This window comes from Gracilinanus agilis, chromosome 5, assembly GCF_016433145.1.
Source record: "Gracilinanus agilis isolate LMUSP501 chromosome 5, AgileGrace, whole genome shotgun sequence".
Classification (NCBI taxonomy): Eukaryota; Metazoa; Chordata; class Mammalia; order Didelphimorphia; family Didelphidae; genus Gracilinanus; species Gracilinanus agilis.
The window spans coordinates 212,054,544-212,072,929 of record NC_058134.1 but is presented as its reverse complement, the minus strand read 5'-3'; the positions used below and the strand labels follow the sequence as shown (position 1 = coordinate 212,072,929).

The 18,386-nt window shown below is 33.1% G+C and overlaps 1 protein-coding gene across 1 annotated transcript in view; it reads right to left on the bottom strand.

Moving 5' to 3' along the window:
• The window catches only part of NELL2 (neural EGFL like 2), a 127,553-nt gene that overhangs the window by 84,804 nt on the left and 24,363 nt on the right, over nucleotides 1-18,386 (bottom strand). Inside the window, exons 6-9 of the mRNA XM_044677797.1 lie at nucleotides 18,005-18,077; nucleotides 17,757-17,839; nucleotides 17,179-17,307; nucleotides 15,700-15,802 (exon numbers count right to left, since the gene is read on the bottom strand). Coding sequence (XP_044533732.1) covers nucleotides 15,700-15,802; nucleotides 17,179-17,307; nucleotides 17,757-17,839; nucleotides 18,005-18,077 — 388 coding nt within the window. The remainder of the gene's footprint in view (nucleotides 1-15,699; nucleotides 15,803-17,178; nucleotides 17,308-17,756; nucleotides 17,840-18,004; nucleotides 18,078-18,386) is intronic.

Sequence of the window (18,386 nt, the reverse complement as noted above, 5' to 3'; positions counted from 1 at the left end):
CCAGGACCTCTCATCTCTAGGTCTGGTTCTCTATCTACTGACCCACCTCGCTGTCCCTTCTATTTCTTTTTATATTTTTACTTTGGCTAATTGAGAGATCAGATTCAATTGTATCATATGGATTTAGTGGTGAATCTAATGGGAGTTAAAACAGTCCTCTAGGAAAATATCTTTGCAATAATACATTAAGAAAATTTAAAAAGAGAAAATTAACTATATGAATTTTAAAAGTTAGAAAGCCAAAAAATAAACAAAGCAAAAATAAGCACAAAAGGCAGATGTTAAAAATTATAGAGAGATAGATAAACTGGGGAAAAACAAAGAAATTATAAATAAAATGAAACTATTTATAAACCAGGTAGACAAAAGGCATTATGGACAGAATCTGATGACATCTTGCCTACAAATAAAATTTTTATGTGTGTGGGACTACATTATACTTGGAGGATAGACGAGAGCAGGAAGAAGAGTTGGGGAGGATAGAGAGGAATATGTGATCTGCCAGGGTTAAGACAAGGGCTAGTATGAGGAGGTGATCTCTGTGATCTCAGAAAGAGAAAAATCCAGAAAAGAGTGGTTGGAAAGAGGAGATAATTGAAAAGGTAGAGGGAAACACAGGAGACCTATGGTGGTAGAAGAGTTCCATTGATGAATGCTCCTATGGTTGAAGAGAGATGGGACCCTAAACTCAGTCTGGCCTGGGATATTTGTTGTCAAAAAATCTACCATAGGGGTAAATGTCTTAGGAGAATAACAGAGGGTGGACCCAGAGAAGAGATTTTGAAGCAAATGTGGAAAATAAAGAACAGAGAAGAATATAGATGAGAGGTATGTTATATAAGAGAGAATGCAAATAAGATAATGAAAAGTGTCAAAAGCTGCAAAAAGTCTAAAGGCATGAGGATTAAGAAAATGTCATTAGATTTGGAAATCAAGAAATCATTAGTAACTTTGAAATAAAAGTTTCAGGTTACAGGTGGTAAGAAAGAGTTAAGAGAGAAATAAATAGAAGTACCAATTGTATAGTTGATCTAGGAAAAACAGTAGAACTATAGGATGGGCAAAGAGATAAAACAAGGGCTTTTGTACGATGAGGCAACATGAATTTATTTATTAAGGTTTGTTTTTGCTTTTAGTGGCACTTGGTCAATTTAATTGTGAATAGTTTTATTGTTATTTTCTAAAAAACTAATGGTATACATTGTGCACTACAAAGGATGGATTTTTCTTAGTGTATATTTCAGATGGAGATTTTGTCTTCTCATTCTGGAAAACACATCTTGTTTGCATTCTTCATTTAGTTTCATAATTAGTAGATTTTTTGAGATTCAGATAATTTTGTTTCTTCTTACTTATATCTGAAATTTTAAAATACACTTCCAATTTTTGTCTCGATTTTACTTTTTGGTAGTGTAATGAGCTTATACAAACACGCTTGACTCCATTTATGCTTGATGTTAACATCAAAATGTTGTTATCCAAATACTGAATTTGGTGATATAACTTTTAAATGTTTGAAATCTACTATACATATAATTAATTTATGCATCTATCACACTCAAAAACATTAGTACCATTTTTAAGATTTGAATTCATGCCTGCTATTGTGTTGTTCTATTGTTTAAAGATAGCATTCTTGCTATAACATATTTATTGTTTCCATGGATATTTTTCTATTAATGTGGGTAAACATGGAGAAATCTCTAAAAAGGAAGGGAACTAAAGCAGTTGAGTTGTATTTTTTTTTGCTTTTGCAACTGAAAAGCATAATAATCCCCTAATATTAGGGGAAAAGCCAAGTCTTTAAAATGAGGACATTTGGGGCAGCTAGGTAACTCAGTGGATAGAGAGCCGTGTCTGGAAATGGGAGATCCTGGGTTCAAATCTAGACTCAGACACTTCCTAGCTATATGGTCCTGGGCTAGTTACTTAAACACCATTACATAGCCCTTAACACTCTTCTGTCTTGGAGCTGATACTTAGCATTGATTCTAAGACAGAAGGTTAAGGGTTTTCAAAAAATGAGGATATTTTAAGGATATGAAGCAGAAAGATGAAAGTGAGAAGAGTGTATAAATAAGGTCAATAATGTTAAGGCAGATTAGACAAGTCAGGAAGTTTTTGTGACATATTTATATTTATCCTCCAATATCCTCTAATACCCTCACTAGTATATTTGAACTGATTAGTACTGATTCTAGTGTTTTCAAAAGTCCAGCAAGATTGAGAATTCTGCTGACAAACTTGAGAATTCAAAGGACTCTCAAATTAGCATACTGTAAAAATGGGTCCAGTTAGCAATGGTGTCAGAGCAGGATTCAAGCCCCAAGCTGCAATCACTAGCAAGGGGGAGGTGAGTGAGTGGATAGAATTCTTTCTCCTCCCCCTCCTTGGCAGTTGCTTCTTCTAATAACTGATATTAACAGAATCCCTTTCTGTTCAGGAATGGAGGCTATTTTGACTTAGTTAACGCAGGGCCAAATTGGCTTTTAGAAAGGGGAAAATCCCACAGAAATTAGCAACTTCCACTGCTGGAAGCTTTTTTCCTTAAGCCCAAAATAGGTAAAGTGCTCAAGATGTCTTCAAGCAACTTCCTTGAACAGTGGATCACAGTTATACTCAGAATCTGTCTGCATGGAGATTCGGTTTAGGAAATGTATGAATTGGGCTTATAAAGCCTGAAAATACAACATCTCACACCTCACAATCTTAACAAGGGAAGGGATTTATTAATTCAGGGAAACAGAGAAAGAGGGATAAATACTAGGATTGAGGGTGAGGTAAAACTATCTAATATCTTCAGGATGCTGTCAGAAATAGCAATCCCACCTAAAAAGGAATGTCTCTGAATAAAAATATTTCCCCTAACTCCCTCACAATCTAAAATTTCCCTTAAATTTAATATTAATAAGTCCAATTTGGTAAAAGGTCGTCTGGATTATAGATCTGTAATTGTTTAGAGATTGGCTGGGATACTGCTTATAAGGTATTGTCACAGTGCTCACAACCTGATTATAGGCAGCATGAAGTATTCAGCAAAGAAACACCTTGCACCCTGGGTTAGAGATAAGCTAGCTGAGAAGAAGTAATTCCTACCCCTTTCAAGCCACTCAGTTCCCTCTCTACCCCAAACTCCCCCAAAGAGTTGGCCAAGCTGGGTGTCCTGCTTTTTAGACTCACATTCTTAACTGTCCCCTCTCCTGGAGTTCTGTGGGGTATTGTGGAATTCTGTGAGGCAGTTCACCTTGCTTAAGATTATGCATGTTACAGCACTGAGGGAAAGTATGCAAACATGAAGTTATTTATTCACTTTGTAATTTGCTTATTTACAAAATAATTCCTGAGAACAGAAGAAGCCTTTTTGTTACTATTCAGTACAACCTCCTATTACATATAAGAGAAATAGTTGAACTTCTTAATGAACAGGTAGAGGAAATGATGGATACCCAGGTCAGCAAAAGTAGACAAGAAGAAATAATTCAGGGCATAAGTCCAAACCCAAAGAACCTCCCAGATAGATAATAGGAACGATTACCACCAATACTCTAACTAAGAGAAAGCCTACAATTGTGCTGCTCAGTTACAAATCAGAGACAAAGATAAAAAGAGGGCAGTCACCCTAGATCAGACCTCTTTTAAAACAGTGAAAGATTATACTTCCTGAGCCCAACCTATCCATGAGATGCTTGAAAAACACACAACACTCAATAACCAGAGAAAGTAGCAACAAGATCCAATAGAACACAAAACAGTACTAAACAAGATCCAGACACTCCTTCCAGAGGTGTACAAAGCTCAGTCCTAATACAAAGTCCCAATTTTTGAAGTAATCCCAACCTAAAGAAATATTATTATAACAAGAACAATGACACAAAACCAGAAGAAGTGAATTATTCCTACAAGAAAGCCTCAAAGAAAAATGTATACAAGGTAGAAGTTCAACCAGAATGCCAAGAAGAAATAAAGTAAGACTTTTTAAAAAGTGGTAAAATAAATTTACAGATAAAATTTTAATATTAGAAGAAACAAATGGAAAATAAATGAGTGCTGTGGAGAAAAGATTTGGAAAAAGAATTAACAATTTAGCAAAAAAGGGAAAGAAAACCTTACCCATGAGAGGAAAGAAAACCTTACCCTTGGAAATGTAAATGGAACAAATAGAAATTAAAGACTGTATAAGACAATACAAAATGTTAAAACAAAAAGATTGAAAAAATAGAAGAAAATATAAGGTTATGTACAATGTCTATTATCAAAAATCATTAACTTGAAAAAAAAGATAAAAAAGAGCTTAAAAATCATTGAAATACCTAAAAGCCATAACCAAAAAAGGGCATAAATATTCTTTTTAAACAAATCATGAAAAAAATTGCACACATTTCTTAGAACAAGAAGGCAAAGTGAAAATAAAAAGAATCCATTGATCCTAGAAGAAGGCTGTAAAAGAAAACACTTAAGAAGTCATACCCAAAATTCAGAATTTCCAGGATAAAACACAGGATGGAGCCCAAAACAGATTTTAGATATGAAGAAGCCTCAGTAGGGGCCACAAATATTTAGGGACTACCACCATAATAGTGTGTACAGCTTGGAAAAAAGGCAAAACAAAAATCCTGAAAATTAGAAATGAACAAAACTGAAAGCTTAAAAAAAGATCCTATTGAAATAATAAATAAAAGGAGCTGATTTTTCAAAATACAATGAAGTAGATAATCCATAAACTAATTTGACTTTTAAAAAGAAAGAAGAAAACTAAATTATCAATATCAAAAATAAAAATTTATAAATTTGCAACTTATAAAAAGAAGTAAAATAAACTATTAAGTGATATTACTCCCTAAAAAATGCTAACAAAATGGAAACTAAATGAAATTTATGAATATTTATAAAAATACAAATTTCCCAAATAGAGCAAAAATAGAATATTTAAAAACCATACTTTAGGGGAAAAAAATTAACAAATTTCTATGATAATGGTTTAATTTCTCAAATCCATAGTTCTCTACTAAATCAAATATATAAGAATACAAGCCATTCCTCAATTGACAAATGGTCCAAGTATATAAACAAGCAGTTTGCAAATGAAATCAACACTATCAATAATCATACAAAAAATATTCTAAATCACTCTTGATTAGAGAAATGCAAATTAAAATAACTCTCAATAAGCAGTTCACACCTAGAAAACTGGCTAATATGACAATAAAGGAAAATAATAAATGTTGGAGGGGATGTGGTAAAAATGGATGAACTGACCCAACCATTCTGGAAAGCAACTTATAACTATGCCCAAATGGCTATGTCTCAAAGTTTTGTTTTTTTTAAGTGGAGAATGGACCTACTGTTACAAAAATATTTAGAGTAGCTCTTTTTGTTGTGACAAAGAATTGGAAATCAAGGAGATGTCCATCAAATGAGAAATGTCTGAACAAATTATGATATGTGCTGGTGATAAAATACTATTGTGCTATAAACACAATATAAGAAATAATGAATAGGATAATTTCAGAAAAAAGCTGCAAAGACTTATATGAACTGATGCAAATAGAACCAGAAAAACATTATACACAACAGTAACATTGTAGGTTGATCAACTGTGAAAGACTTAGCTACTGTAAACAATACAATGATCCAGGACAATTCTGAAGGACTTATGACAAAGAACACTATCTACTTCCAGAGAAAGAACTGTTGGAGTCATAATGCAGATCAAAGCATACATTTTTTTCACCTTAGTTTATATGGGGTTTTTATATTCTCTTACAATGGTGAACAATATGTAAATTGGTTTTGCATGATAAAACATATGTAAACTAGATAAAATTGCTTTCCACCTCTGGGAAGGGGAAGAGAAGGAAGAGAGGGAGACAATTTGGATTTTATAACAAAAAGGAATGTAAGGGTATTATATCTGAAACTATACAACAACATGTAATCACCAAGAAATTGGGGGTAATAACTTTGAAAAAAGGATCTAATTTCTAAGATATATATTATAGGGAGTTGAGTCAAATGTTTCAGAATAAGAATCATTTCCAAGTTGATAAAAGGTCAAATGATAAAAATAGGCAGTTTTCAGAGGAAGAAATTTAAGCTATCAATCAAAATATTTTAATGCTCTAAATCATTAGTAATTAGAGAAAAATCAATCAACATAACTTTGAGACACCATTTTACATATGAAACTGGCAAAGTTGGTGAAAAAGGAAAATGGCAAATTCTTAATGGAATGTAGGAAAATAAGTACTTCTAAGCAATCTTGCTGGAACTGGGAATTGATTTTTTAAATTCTGTTTTATTTTATTTTCAGTTCCAAACCGCATCCCAACACCTACACCCTACCCAACCCATTGAGAAGAAAAGAAATACAAAACCCACTGTAAATATGAAATCATGCAAAACAAATTTCTACATTAGTCATTCTACCACCACCATCACAAAAGGAAGAAAAAAAGAGAAAAAAAATGCTTCAGTTTACATTCTGACTTTATCATTTTTCTATCTGGACGTGAATAGCATTTTTCATTCTGAGTCCTTTGAAACAATGGAGGGTCACTGTGTTGATCAGAGTTACAAAGGCTTTCACAATTGGTTATATTTACAATATTGCTGTTCCTGTGTATAATGTGATTCTGGTTCAGCTCATTGCACTTTGCATCAATTCATATAAATATCCCCATATTTTTCTGAAACTATACCCTTCATCATTTCTTATAGTACAATAATATTCCATTACAGTCATATACTATACTTTGTCCAGCCACTCTCCAACTGATAGATATCTCATTTTCTAATTTTTTTGCCACCATGAAAAGAGTTGCTAAAAATTCTTTACCAGCAGTGAATTTGTGTACCTATTTTCCCATATTCCCTCTAGCATTTATAATTTTTCTTTTCTGTTATCTTTTTAAAGTAATTTAAAAGTCCTTAACTTCTGTCTTAGAATCAATACTAAGTATTGAAGAGTAGTAAGAGCTAGACAATATAGTTAAGTGGCTTGCTCAGAGTCACCATTTAAGAAGTAGAGGTCAAATTTGAACTCAGAATTTCCCATCTCTAGACCTGGGTCTCTATCTATCAAATCACCTATCTGCCCTTCTTTTCTTTCATCTTAGCCAATCTGATGAATGTGAGTTGATACTTCAGAATTATTTTTATTTGCATTTTTATAATTATTAGTAATATAGTACATTTTCTCCCATATGGCTATTAATAATTTTGATTTCTTTCTCTGCTGTCTCTTCATATGCTTTGGCTATTTCTCACTTGGGGAATGACTCTTACTCTTACAAATATGGATCAGTTCTTTATACATTTGAAAAAAGAGACCTTTATCAGAGAAATTTTTGAAGATTTCTCCCCACAATTTCTTACTTTTCTTCAAAAAAGAACATTAGTTTTGTTCATGAAAAAATTTAACTTTATGTAATCAAAATCATTTTACTTTCTGTGAAATTCTCCATCTTTTGCTTGGTTAAAAATTATTCTTTCCAGACATCTGACAAATAATTTATTCTATGATCCCCAATTTGTTTATATTATTACTCTATGTCTAAATCATGAAGCCATTTTGAGTTTTTCTTGGTATTCTTAATCCTTAAGCTCTTAATTCTCTTTACATAATTTTCTTGCATAGCTTTCATTTCTTTTCCTAGTGTTTCCTCTTTTGCTCTTTTTTTTAAAATAATTTTTGCCTTTTTAAAATTTCTTTCTTTAATTTCTCCTGGGAATCCTTATTGGACTTGTGTCCAAACTACATTTCTCTCTGATATTTCACTTAGAGATGTTTTCAAGTCTTCTGTATTTGTGTCTTAAGATTCCTTATGATCAAAGTAGCTTTTTATGGTCAAGTTCCATAATATCGGCCAGTGGTTCCCAAACTTTTTTGGCCTACTGCCCTCTTTCCAGAAAAAATTATTACTTAGCCCCCTGGAAATTAATTTCTTTTAATTTTAATAGCAATTAATAGGAAAGATAAATGCACCTGTGGCCATCACCGCACCCTGGTTCGCTGCAACACCCACCAGGGGTCAGTGGCACCCACTTTGGGAGCCACTGATATAGGTGAAAGGTAAAGTTCCAAGGGTAAGGCATTTAGGCTCATGTGGTATGGGAGAATATTGACCTACACCAGTTTGACTAAGTCTTAAAAACTGAATTGAAGTCACTTTTAAATTTTACAACCTTTAGTTGGGAATGCCTGACAAGTTTTGGTATATTGACTATAATGGAATATTATTATGCAATAAGAAATGACAAAAGAAGTGGTTTCAAAAAAACCTTGATAATGGGGGCAGCTGGGTAGCTCAGTGGATTGAGAGTCAGGCCTAGAGATGGGAGGTCCTAGGCTAAAATTTGACCTCAGACACTTCTCAGCTGTGTGACCTTGGGCAAGTCACTTAACCCCCATTGCCCACCCTTACCACTCTTCCACCTAGGAGCCAATACACAGAAGTTAAGGGTTAAAAAACAAACAAAAAAAATTTTTAAAAAAACCTTGATAAGACATATAAACTAAATCAAAATGCAGTGAGCAGACCCAGGAAAATGACTTATGAAAAATAACAATATTGAAAAAATAATAATTTTGAAAGTCTTAGTAACTAATCAACACAATGACTCACCATAGTTCTAAAAGACTCAGATGAAACATGCTATCCACTTCTGTATAGAATGCTACTGGATTCAAAGTATAGATTAAAGCATATTTTTTTTCTTTTACTTATTTTCAGACATGGCTAATACTGGCATTTGTTTTGCATGATTTTACATATCTATAATGGGTTTTGTTTTCCTTGCCTTCTTAGTAGGTGAGGGAGTGGGAGAAATGAAAGAGTATTTGGAACTAAAAATAAAATTTAAAAATAAAAAATTTAAAAGAAGCCTATAGCACTCATGCTGAACCTATTCCTTCTTTCTTACCACCCTCTTTTTTATAAATGTGGGAGGCAATCAAACAAAGGAAAAAATATCAAAGAATCAAAAGTAAAGGAAAAATACAATTAATGGTCATAACTATGAATGTGAATGGAATGAACTCCTAAAATTAAAGAGGATAAAATGAATTAGAAAGCAGGATCCAGCAATATGATTTTTACACAAAACCCCCAAGGATATTTGAAGTAAAAAGATTCACAGAGTTCATAAAGAGATGGAGTAAAATTTGTTACGCTGCAACAGAATTTAAAAAAATAGGGATCCAATCATTATCTCATATAAGACAACAAGAAAATACACCAAATTACATAGGTAAGCAAGAAATCTCCATTATGAAGTCACCATAGTCAAAGAATTGATTTATATACTTAGTAAACCAAAATAACAAAAAATCTAAATGCGTAATGGGAAAGGGAAACCAAGCATAGGAAGAAAGAGACAGAAAACTATAATAGTTGAAATTCTTGATATATTCTTCCTAGACAAACCTAACAAAAAAAACAGGAAGAAAATAAGGATTTGAGTAAGAATTTAAAGAAGTTAGATATGCTAGATGTCCAGTGATTATTAAATGGAAAGAGAAATGATTATACACATTTCTCACCAGTGCATAACAAATTACAAAAATTAATCATGTTTTAAGGCATAAAAATTTATAAACAAAAGTGTAAAAAATTAAATACAGACCAAAATGTAATTAAAATTATATTCAGCAAAGAGTAGCTGAAAAGAATTAAAAATTAATTGGAGGAAAGAGATTTTAATTCTAAAGAATGGGTAGATGGGAGAACAAATTATAGAAACAGCAGATAATTTCACTAAAGATATAGTGACAGATTGGGTATGGTGCTGATTGCATATAATCCCTACTACTGTGTTAGCTATGGCTAGTAAAACATTTAAGTTTTAGTTTACTAAACAAATGGGGTGTCTCCACTAAACAAGGCACCAATATAGTGAGCCCCTGAGAGCAGGGGCCTGTCCTGCCAAACTGCCTTAGGAGGGATGACCTGCCTATGTTGGTAATGAAGCACGTCAAAGCTCCCATGCTAGTTAGCAGTAGAATCATGTGCATGAGTTTTCTGTGTTTTCTGTATGGGTGAGATAGGAAGACACACACATGTGTATTTTTGCATATATGTATACATATATATGCATACACACATTTACACTATATAAACACATGCCTATATTTTCCCATATAAGTACATATGCATTCATATTTACATGTAAACACAAAGATCTTCATGTGTGTACATTTACATGCCTCATGATAATGAAGTAAAATACCAAAACTATAAAATGCCCAGATTAACAGAATCAAAAATAGAAAATTTAAATGATTTAATTTTAGGGAAAAAAAGTTGAAGAAGGCATAAACGAGACACTAAAGAAAAAATTCTAGGACCAGATGGCTTTACAAAAGAATCTAATCAAAGAATTCATTTCAATATTACATAAACTGTGTGAAAGAAAAGGAAAAGAAGGAGTCGAATCAAATTCCTTCCATAATAAGAATATGGTCTTGATACTACGCAAAGATCAAACAGAAAGAATATAGAACAAAATTCTTAGAGAAGATTGGTACAAAAACAGATCTAATGATTGTTACTCCTCTATTTGAAACTAGTGGTTTCCTATTATTCAAATATAAAATCCTCTTTTTGGATTTAAAAACCCCTCATAACCTGGCCCATTTTTACTTTTCTTATCTTCTTACTACTTGCATATGTATTTCGGCCATATTCTCTCGTTTTTTGCTCTTCTTCATACAGGATATTCATCTCCTGATGGCATTTTCTCTGGCTAGCTCCTTTGCCTGGAATTCTTCCTCTTTTCATCTCTACAGTCTGACATCCTGGCTTCTTTCAAGTCTTAGTTATGATTCTACCTTTTACATGAAGCTTTTCTGAATCTCCCTCAAAATTAGTCCCTCCCCTCTGAGATTGCCAGTAAATAATTCAAACACATTAATTAATAAGCCATCGTGTTATATATCCTATACGTACATATATTATGTATAATATATATCTATAAATGACAAAAATCACATGATTCTAACAATTAATGCAGAAAAGGCTTTTGGCAATATGTAGCATCCATATTCATTTTTTTTAACCATCATGGAAGCTACCGAGATCATTAAAAGAGAGACTCTAGAGAGAAAAACAAAAAAAAGGCCTAGATGTGACATGAATGAAGGAGACTAAGGAGTAGTAATACAAGTAGAAGAACAAAATAAGGTATTATCATGAAAACCCAGAAAAGACAATATCCAGAAGAAAAAGGTAATGAGGAAGTTGAGTAGGATGAAGATTTAGAAAAAGCCATTACATTTGAAAATTCACAGATCATTGGTAATTTTAGAAAGTGGTTTCAGGTAAATTAAGATATCAAAGATCAAACTACAGAGACTTTAGAAAAGAGTGAGAGAAGCAGTTGTGAAAGCCCTAAATGTAGAGGATTTGTTAGGAATCTGATGACTGAGAAAAGAGAGCAATAGTATGATAACTGGCATGGATGGCAGCATTTAATGGGGTCTGGAATTATTCAAGAAAGTGGGGAATGCATGAATGTATTTTAGGCAGCCAGAAAAGAGCAGATAGCTAGAGAAAACATAATTAGGAATGACAATGGGAGGACACTGCTGGAAAATAGGAGGGAAGGGACACAGGCTACATATAGAACAGCTGGACCTGATGAGGACCATTCTGTGGAGAGAGGATATATCATTGGGGGTGATGTCAGAGTGATGAAACAAGGAAACTCTCAGCAAATGGCCTCAATTTCTCCCCCTTAAATTAAGGTGATATAAAATCAAAAGATATCAATAAAATATTAGCCATTTTAAAACATGAAGAAAGAGGCTATACACAGGAATGCAAGAATAAAAGGCAAAGCTAAATCCTAAGGGTACCTCCTCCCCTTAGAATAATGTTTTTGAAGACCATGCTTATATGATTCCTTTTTCTTTGCACCTTTCAAAAAATGTGAGTGACCTGAAAGCCCACTTAATTTAATGCCTGAACTATAAGAAATAAGTAACAAAAGAACAGATTTAGCTAATGGCAACCTATGGAACCCTTTCTAATTCTATTCCTTCTTAATTAACTCTTGTCTCTTGTCAACAGCCCATAGTAGTCCCTTACTATTTTGCCTGAGGTTCTCATCACATATTTCACCCAAACATGGAAACCATGTTCTGAGAGCTCCCATTTCACCCCTCCTCCTAATCTTCTATCACTCAGACATCTTCCTCCACTATTTCCTTCACTCCTATCCCAGATGAAGAGATCCTGCTCTCTAGCAAGTCTTACTCTAATATGCACCCTTAACTTAACCTCATCCCTTCTCATCTTCTCAAACAAATTAAATCTACTCCAGGACCAGATGGATTCACAAGTGAATTCTATCAAACCTTCAAAGAACAACTAATCCCAATACTATACAAATTATTTGACATAATAAGCAAAGAAGGAGTTCTACTAAACTCCTTCTATGACACAAATATGGTACTGATCCCAAAGCCAGGTAGGTCAAAAAGAGAGAAAGAAAACTACAGACCAATCTCCTTAATGAACATTGATGTAAAAATCTTAAACAGAATACTAGCAAAAAGACTCCAGCAAGTGATCACAAGGGTTATTCATTATGATCAGGTGGGATTTATACCAGGAATGCAAGGATGGATCAACATCAGAAAAACCATTCACATAATTGACCATATCAACAAGCAAACCAACAAAAATCACATGATTATCTCAATAGTTGCTGAAAAAGCCTTTGACAAAATACAACACCCATTCCTACTGAAAATACTAGAAAGTATAGGAATAGAAGGACCTTTCCTAAAAATAATAAACAGTTTATATCTAAAACCATAAACAAGCATCATATGCAATGGGGACAAATTAGAAGCCTTCCCAATAAGATCAGGCATGGAACAAGGATGCCCACTATCACCTCTATTATTTAACATTGTACTAGAAACACTAGCAGTAGCCATTAGAGAAGAAAAAGAAATTGAAGTTATTAGAATAGGCAGTGAGGAGACCAAGCTATCACTATTTGCAGATGATATAATGGTCTACTTAAAACATCCTAAAGAATCAACTAAAAAGTTAGTGGAAATAATCAACAACTTTAGCAAAGTTGCAGGATACAAAATAAATGCACATAAATCATCAGCATTTCTATATATTTCCAACACATTGCAGCAGCAGCAAGAGTTAGAGAGAGAAATTCCACTTAAAATCACCCTAGACAATATAAAATATTTAGGAATCTATCTGCCAAGACAGACACAGCAATTATAGGAACACAACTATGAAACCCTTTCCACATAATTAAAACTAGATCTTTGATCTCTTTTTCTTTTAGGTTTTTTTACTTGGTGATCTCATTAACTCCCAGGAGTTAAATTATCATCTCTATATCTAGCTCTAGTCATCTCCCAAGTTCCAATATCATATTGCAAACTGCCTTTTGGGAATCTCAAGTTGGATGTTCCATAAACATCTCAAACTCAAAATGTCAAAAATAGGACTCATTATCTTTTCCCCAAAACCTTCTCCTCTTCCAAATTTCTCTATTTCTATTGAAGGTGCCACCTTCTTTCGAGTCACTCAGGCTTGCAACTTGGTGTCATCCTGGATATTCTCATTCTCTCTATATATCTTATTCATTTCCAAATCTTCTCATTTCAGCATTTTTGAAATCAATTGGATGTATTTTCTTTTATTCACTCACAACAGCCAGTCTAGTTCAGGGCCTCATCACTTCTCACCTAGATTATTAAAATGGCTTTCTAATTGGTCTCTCAAGTATCTCTACACTCCAATCCATCTTCTACTCAGGTGACAATATGATTTTTCCAGAGCACAAGTCCAAGTATATCACCATCCACACAATAAATGCATGGTTCCCTATTACCTCCAAGACCAAATATAAAGTCCTCTATATAGATTTAAAATTTTTTTTAAAAAGCTGGTTCCTTACTATCTTTCCAGTCTTTTAATACTTTACTGGATGCAGATGCACTCCACAGTCTAACTACACATCATACTTGCTACTTAAACATAATATTCCATTTCCCTTTTTTATACCTTTCCATTGACTATCCCTATGACAATGTTGTTCTTCATCTATGACCAAGATCAGTTTATACTGGCTCTTGAGAGTTGATCATTAAATTTTCAGTGTGAACATATATTTACACTTCAGAAACCAGCAATTACTATAAACCAATATTTGATTTATTGTTTTGCTGTTAACTGGAACTTAAAGAAAGTGATGGAGGAAATTTAAATAACTCAACTTAAAAGATTACATTTAAAAAAAAGATTACATTTAAAAGTATATCAAATTTTTGAAAGCCAGTTTTTAAACATTTACAATCACAGTCTTGCTTCTATCATTTGGTTTTCCAAACTTTCCTTCAAAATTCAGCTCAAATCCAATCTGCAGAAAGCGTTTCCTAGTTCCCTTCACATGCTATTTGCTTTCTCTTCTGAGAATACCTGCCTACCCTGTGTTTATCTTACATTCCACTAGAACTTCAGTGAACTCTTTGAAGACAGGGATTGTTTTTGACTTCTTTTATATACTCTGCATTTATTATATTGCTTGGCATATATTAAGTGCTTTATAAGTGTTTCTTGACTGACTGACTGCTTATGTCAACCCAGTAGTATAAGTATAATTATAATTCACAGGGTACAGAGTAGCCTGGGACAGAGTTTAAGTGACTTGCTCAGGGTCACACAGTTAATATGTGTCAGAAGTACTACTTGAATTCAATTTTCCTTTGATCTCAATTATGATTCTATCTGTATGACATATTCCCCAACTAGATTATATAAGATACATGAAAGTAGGAATTTTGTATCTCCCACAGAACTTACCAGAATGTTTAACAAATTAGTGTCACACAAAAGTTTTCTTATATGAATTAAATTAAAATCAATTATGCCAAGTACTTAGCACCTACAAACATAATGTATTATATACACAAAGGTGTTTGGTTCTAACAAATGTAATTTGGTGTTAACGTACTTATTTACTCAGCTTTCTCATCTGTAAAATGAGGAAGATTGACTAGATGGTGTCTGAAGTCCTAACTTTGGGATAGATTTTTATGGTTCTGTGATCTCTGGAGCAAGAATGCTATCCAGTCGACTCCCAATTAGTCACATACGAATTATTCTATTTTCAGGGTTGATCAGAGACATTTCTCTAACCTGGTACCAAAAGGAGAGTTGACTGCCATGGTAGTTATGTGGCAAGGAAATTTCTGGTCCTATTTGCTGCATAAGGACAGTGGCTCCAGTCCACACTGGCATTACCTGGAACCATCTTATCTCTCATTACCCCTATTGATGGATCAGTGATTTATCTACTATTTTGAGCCATCAAAAGCATGGTCTTCCTCCATTATCTTGGATAATAAAGTGTACTATCCTTTATTTAGATTTTTAAGTAACCAAAGAGAAAATGACTTCTAGTACTTTGCAAGATAGCTTTCCTTTAACTGTAACTTCAGAAAAATGATTCATCCAAAACACATTTCCTCTGGTTTTTCTTAAGGACAAGAGTATTTAAAATTGGAGGCTGAGTGCCCAAAGGACAGAAGGTAGTATCCTCATTTCCATCCTTTGTGGGAGTCGTGAAGTTTCTCCAGATTTAGATAATGATGTGTGAATGTTCTAATTTCAAACCCTGGTTTTTGACAGAAAACGTACTCAGCTAAAAGTTCATGCTCACATTTGCATTCCTTACAGCATTTGCCATCCACATACGCAAGGGCAGACTTAGATGGACAATCAGGAAATGAACAGGCCAGTGCTTCACACTGGATGGTGCCATTCTAAGAAGAAAATAACACTTAAATAAAGTTGGACAAAATTCTTAGTTTCCCAGTCTTCAAGTATGTTTAATCTGCTCCATAAATATTAAACTGTTTGGTATACATTGAATTAAATTATAAATATAACTATTCTCTTGTTATTCCTGAATAGCATGAAAAATTTGGCAACTGTCTCTCTGAATCGGCTACATATATAAATATTTATCTCTTCCTCTCAAATCCATATCTAATGCCTTTCTCTCTAATATAGACAGACTTGCATATACATATATATTTGAAAGATATCTCTGTAACATATATCTATATGAAACAAGAAGATATCTAATCTCTTTCTCTCTAATATATGTATATATAAATATATATTTGTATGTGAATATATATTTGTATAAAAAACATTTATGTGTATGGAGAGAGAGCAGCCAGATATTGCAGTAGATCAAGCACCAGGTCTATAGCCAGAAAACTGAGTTCAAATCTGGCCTCAGATACTTATCAGTTGTATGACCCTAAGTAAGTCAACTAACCCTGTTTGCCTCAGTTTCCTCATCTGCAAAATGTGCTAGAAGAGGAAATGGCAAAACACTCCAGTATCTTTGCCAAGAAAACCCTAAATGGGGTCATAAAGTGTTAGACAGGAGTAAAACAACTGAAAAACACCAACCAATGTGTATTTGCATATTTTATACAGACATTTGAATTTGCATACAAATACATACTATATACAAGTATATACATATATTAGCATGAAAGAGATTAGATATATGTATCAGAAAGAGATTTTATATATTTTATGATGTTCCACTTGTAACAAAAAATAGACCTCTTTAATTATAAAAAAACAGAGTTATATATAGTCCCTTCTTTCTAATATGACTCATTAAACAAGTTAATGATTTATATTAAATAAATAAGATAGTGATCATTAAATAGGTTAATGATATCCTATATCATTTAGTCCAATTACAGAAGATTAATAAAAGCATAAAATAGCCCATGGGAAAGGCCTCGGGACAATCATTTTGGGAAATACCTAGCTAAATTATTTAAAATAAAACTCTGAATATTCACCAAAAATTCTCATTTAATGGTATTTTTACAAGTGATAGTTCTTTTATAACAAAGAAGGTGATTTGGGGGAGGACATTTGGAAGGGTTCCAGCTTTTGCTGCCAAGCCACCATCTTGACTCCACCTCCAAAAGGTGATTTTTTTTTTAAAGAAATGAAACTATCTGCATTGATATATTTGCTGGTAGAGTGTGACATTCTTAAGGAAATGCATCCTAAAATTTTTATAACTACATTGACTTCACAAATTTTAAAAGAAAAGCTAAATGGCAAATGGACACCTTAGACTCTACAAAAATTGCAGCCATACCATGCATGTGCAGTTCTTACAGCCATCCGTCCAGGATTCAGATTCTTGGTAGGTTGTACCCTTCATAGTACAGGTCTTTTCACAATAGCAGTGATCCAATTTATTCATCCTCTGCTCAGCATGGGATAGCTGTGGCATAAAAATGGGTTGAGTGCTCACCATTCCAGGTACTGTGGAAAACTTAAAACATTTTTCTTTGAGAAAAACCTTCCTTTTTAGAGTTATACCAAACCACCAAAGATATATTGAGGGACCTTCTCAATCCTAAACTCGGTGTTCTTCAGAAGAAACACTTTTTTAAATTTAAATTTTTAATATTTTTTCATTTTTTATATTTATCTTATTATTTTATCTTAAATTCTATTTCAGAAGTAATATATGTAACCAAGTCATCTGCTTAATTCTCGTTCTAATAAAGAATTTTTGTCAGATAACTAGGATTTGAATTTTTATGAGATTTTCTTTAAGTAGGGGTTTAGAATTGAAATTCTTTGTGATGAATACCAGATGTGACAAATGAAACTCAAGGGAACCCCAAGGATTTCCTAAATCCCAATCTTTGTTTGTGAAAGTGTTACCTTAGCTGATGTTTTAGCCAAAATGTCTTGCAGCTCCATTATTTTCTGTACAAGCCCATGGAAGTCATTACAAGTTGGACATGCTGGAATTACAAACACTACATTTATCAAATTGTATTTGCAAAAATTTTAATTTGGGTGTAGGTTGACACGTAATATTGTGGGAGCAGTTTGAATGCTGATTTGCAGGACAAAATTAAACAAAAAGTGTACCTTTCATTACACAGTTCAAGAATTAATAGACTTACTGCGATTAAGATCTGGACACTGAGTAATAAATCCTTGGGGCATGACAAGTAATTGCACATCTTGCATTATTCCCTGTATATAAAAAAAGGCAATATATATATATATATACACACACACATATTTCTGTAGCTGCATTGTATACAGAAATACATATTTAATTCTGTCAAATTGTGTTCAACATCAGAGTCCTCCATAAAATACAAAGAATACTGAGACAAAAACTACATGAGAAAATAATTTTTCTGAATACTTGATTTCCACAATCAGCCAAATCTAAAGAAAGACATGAAGCACGATAGGTCCCTACATTCTTATCAATAATATTTTTAAAGTTTTAAAATTAAAGGTAATGTTATAATTATGTGGCAATAGCTGTGAATC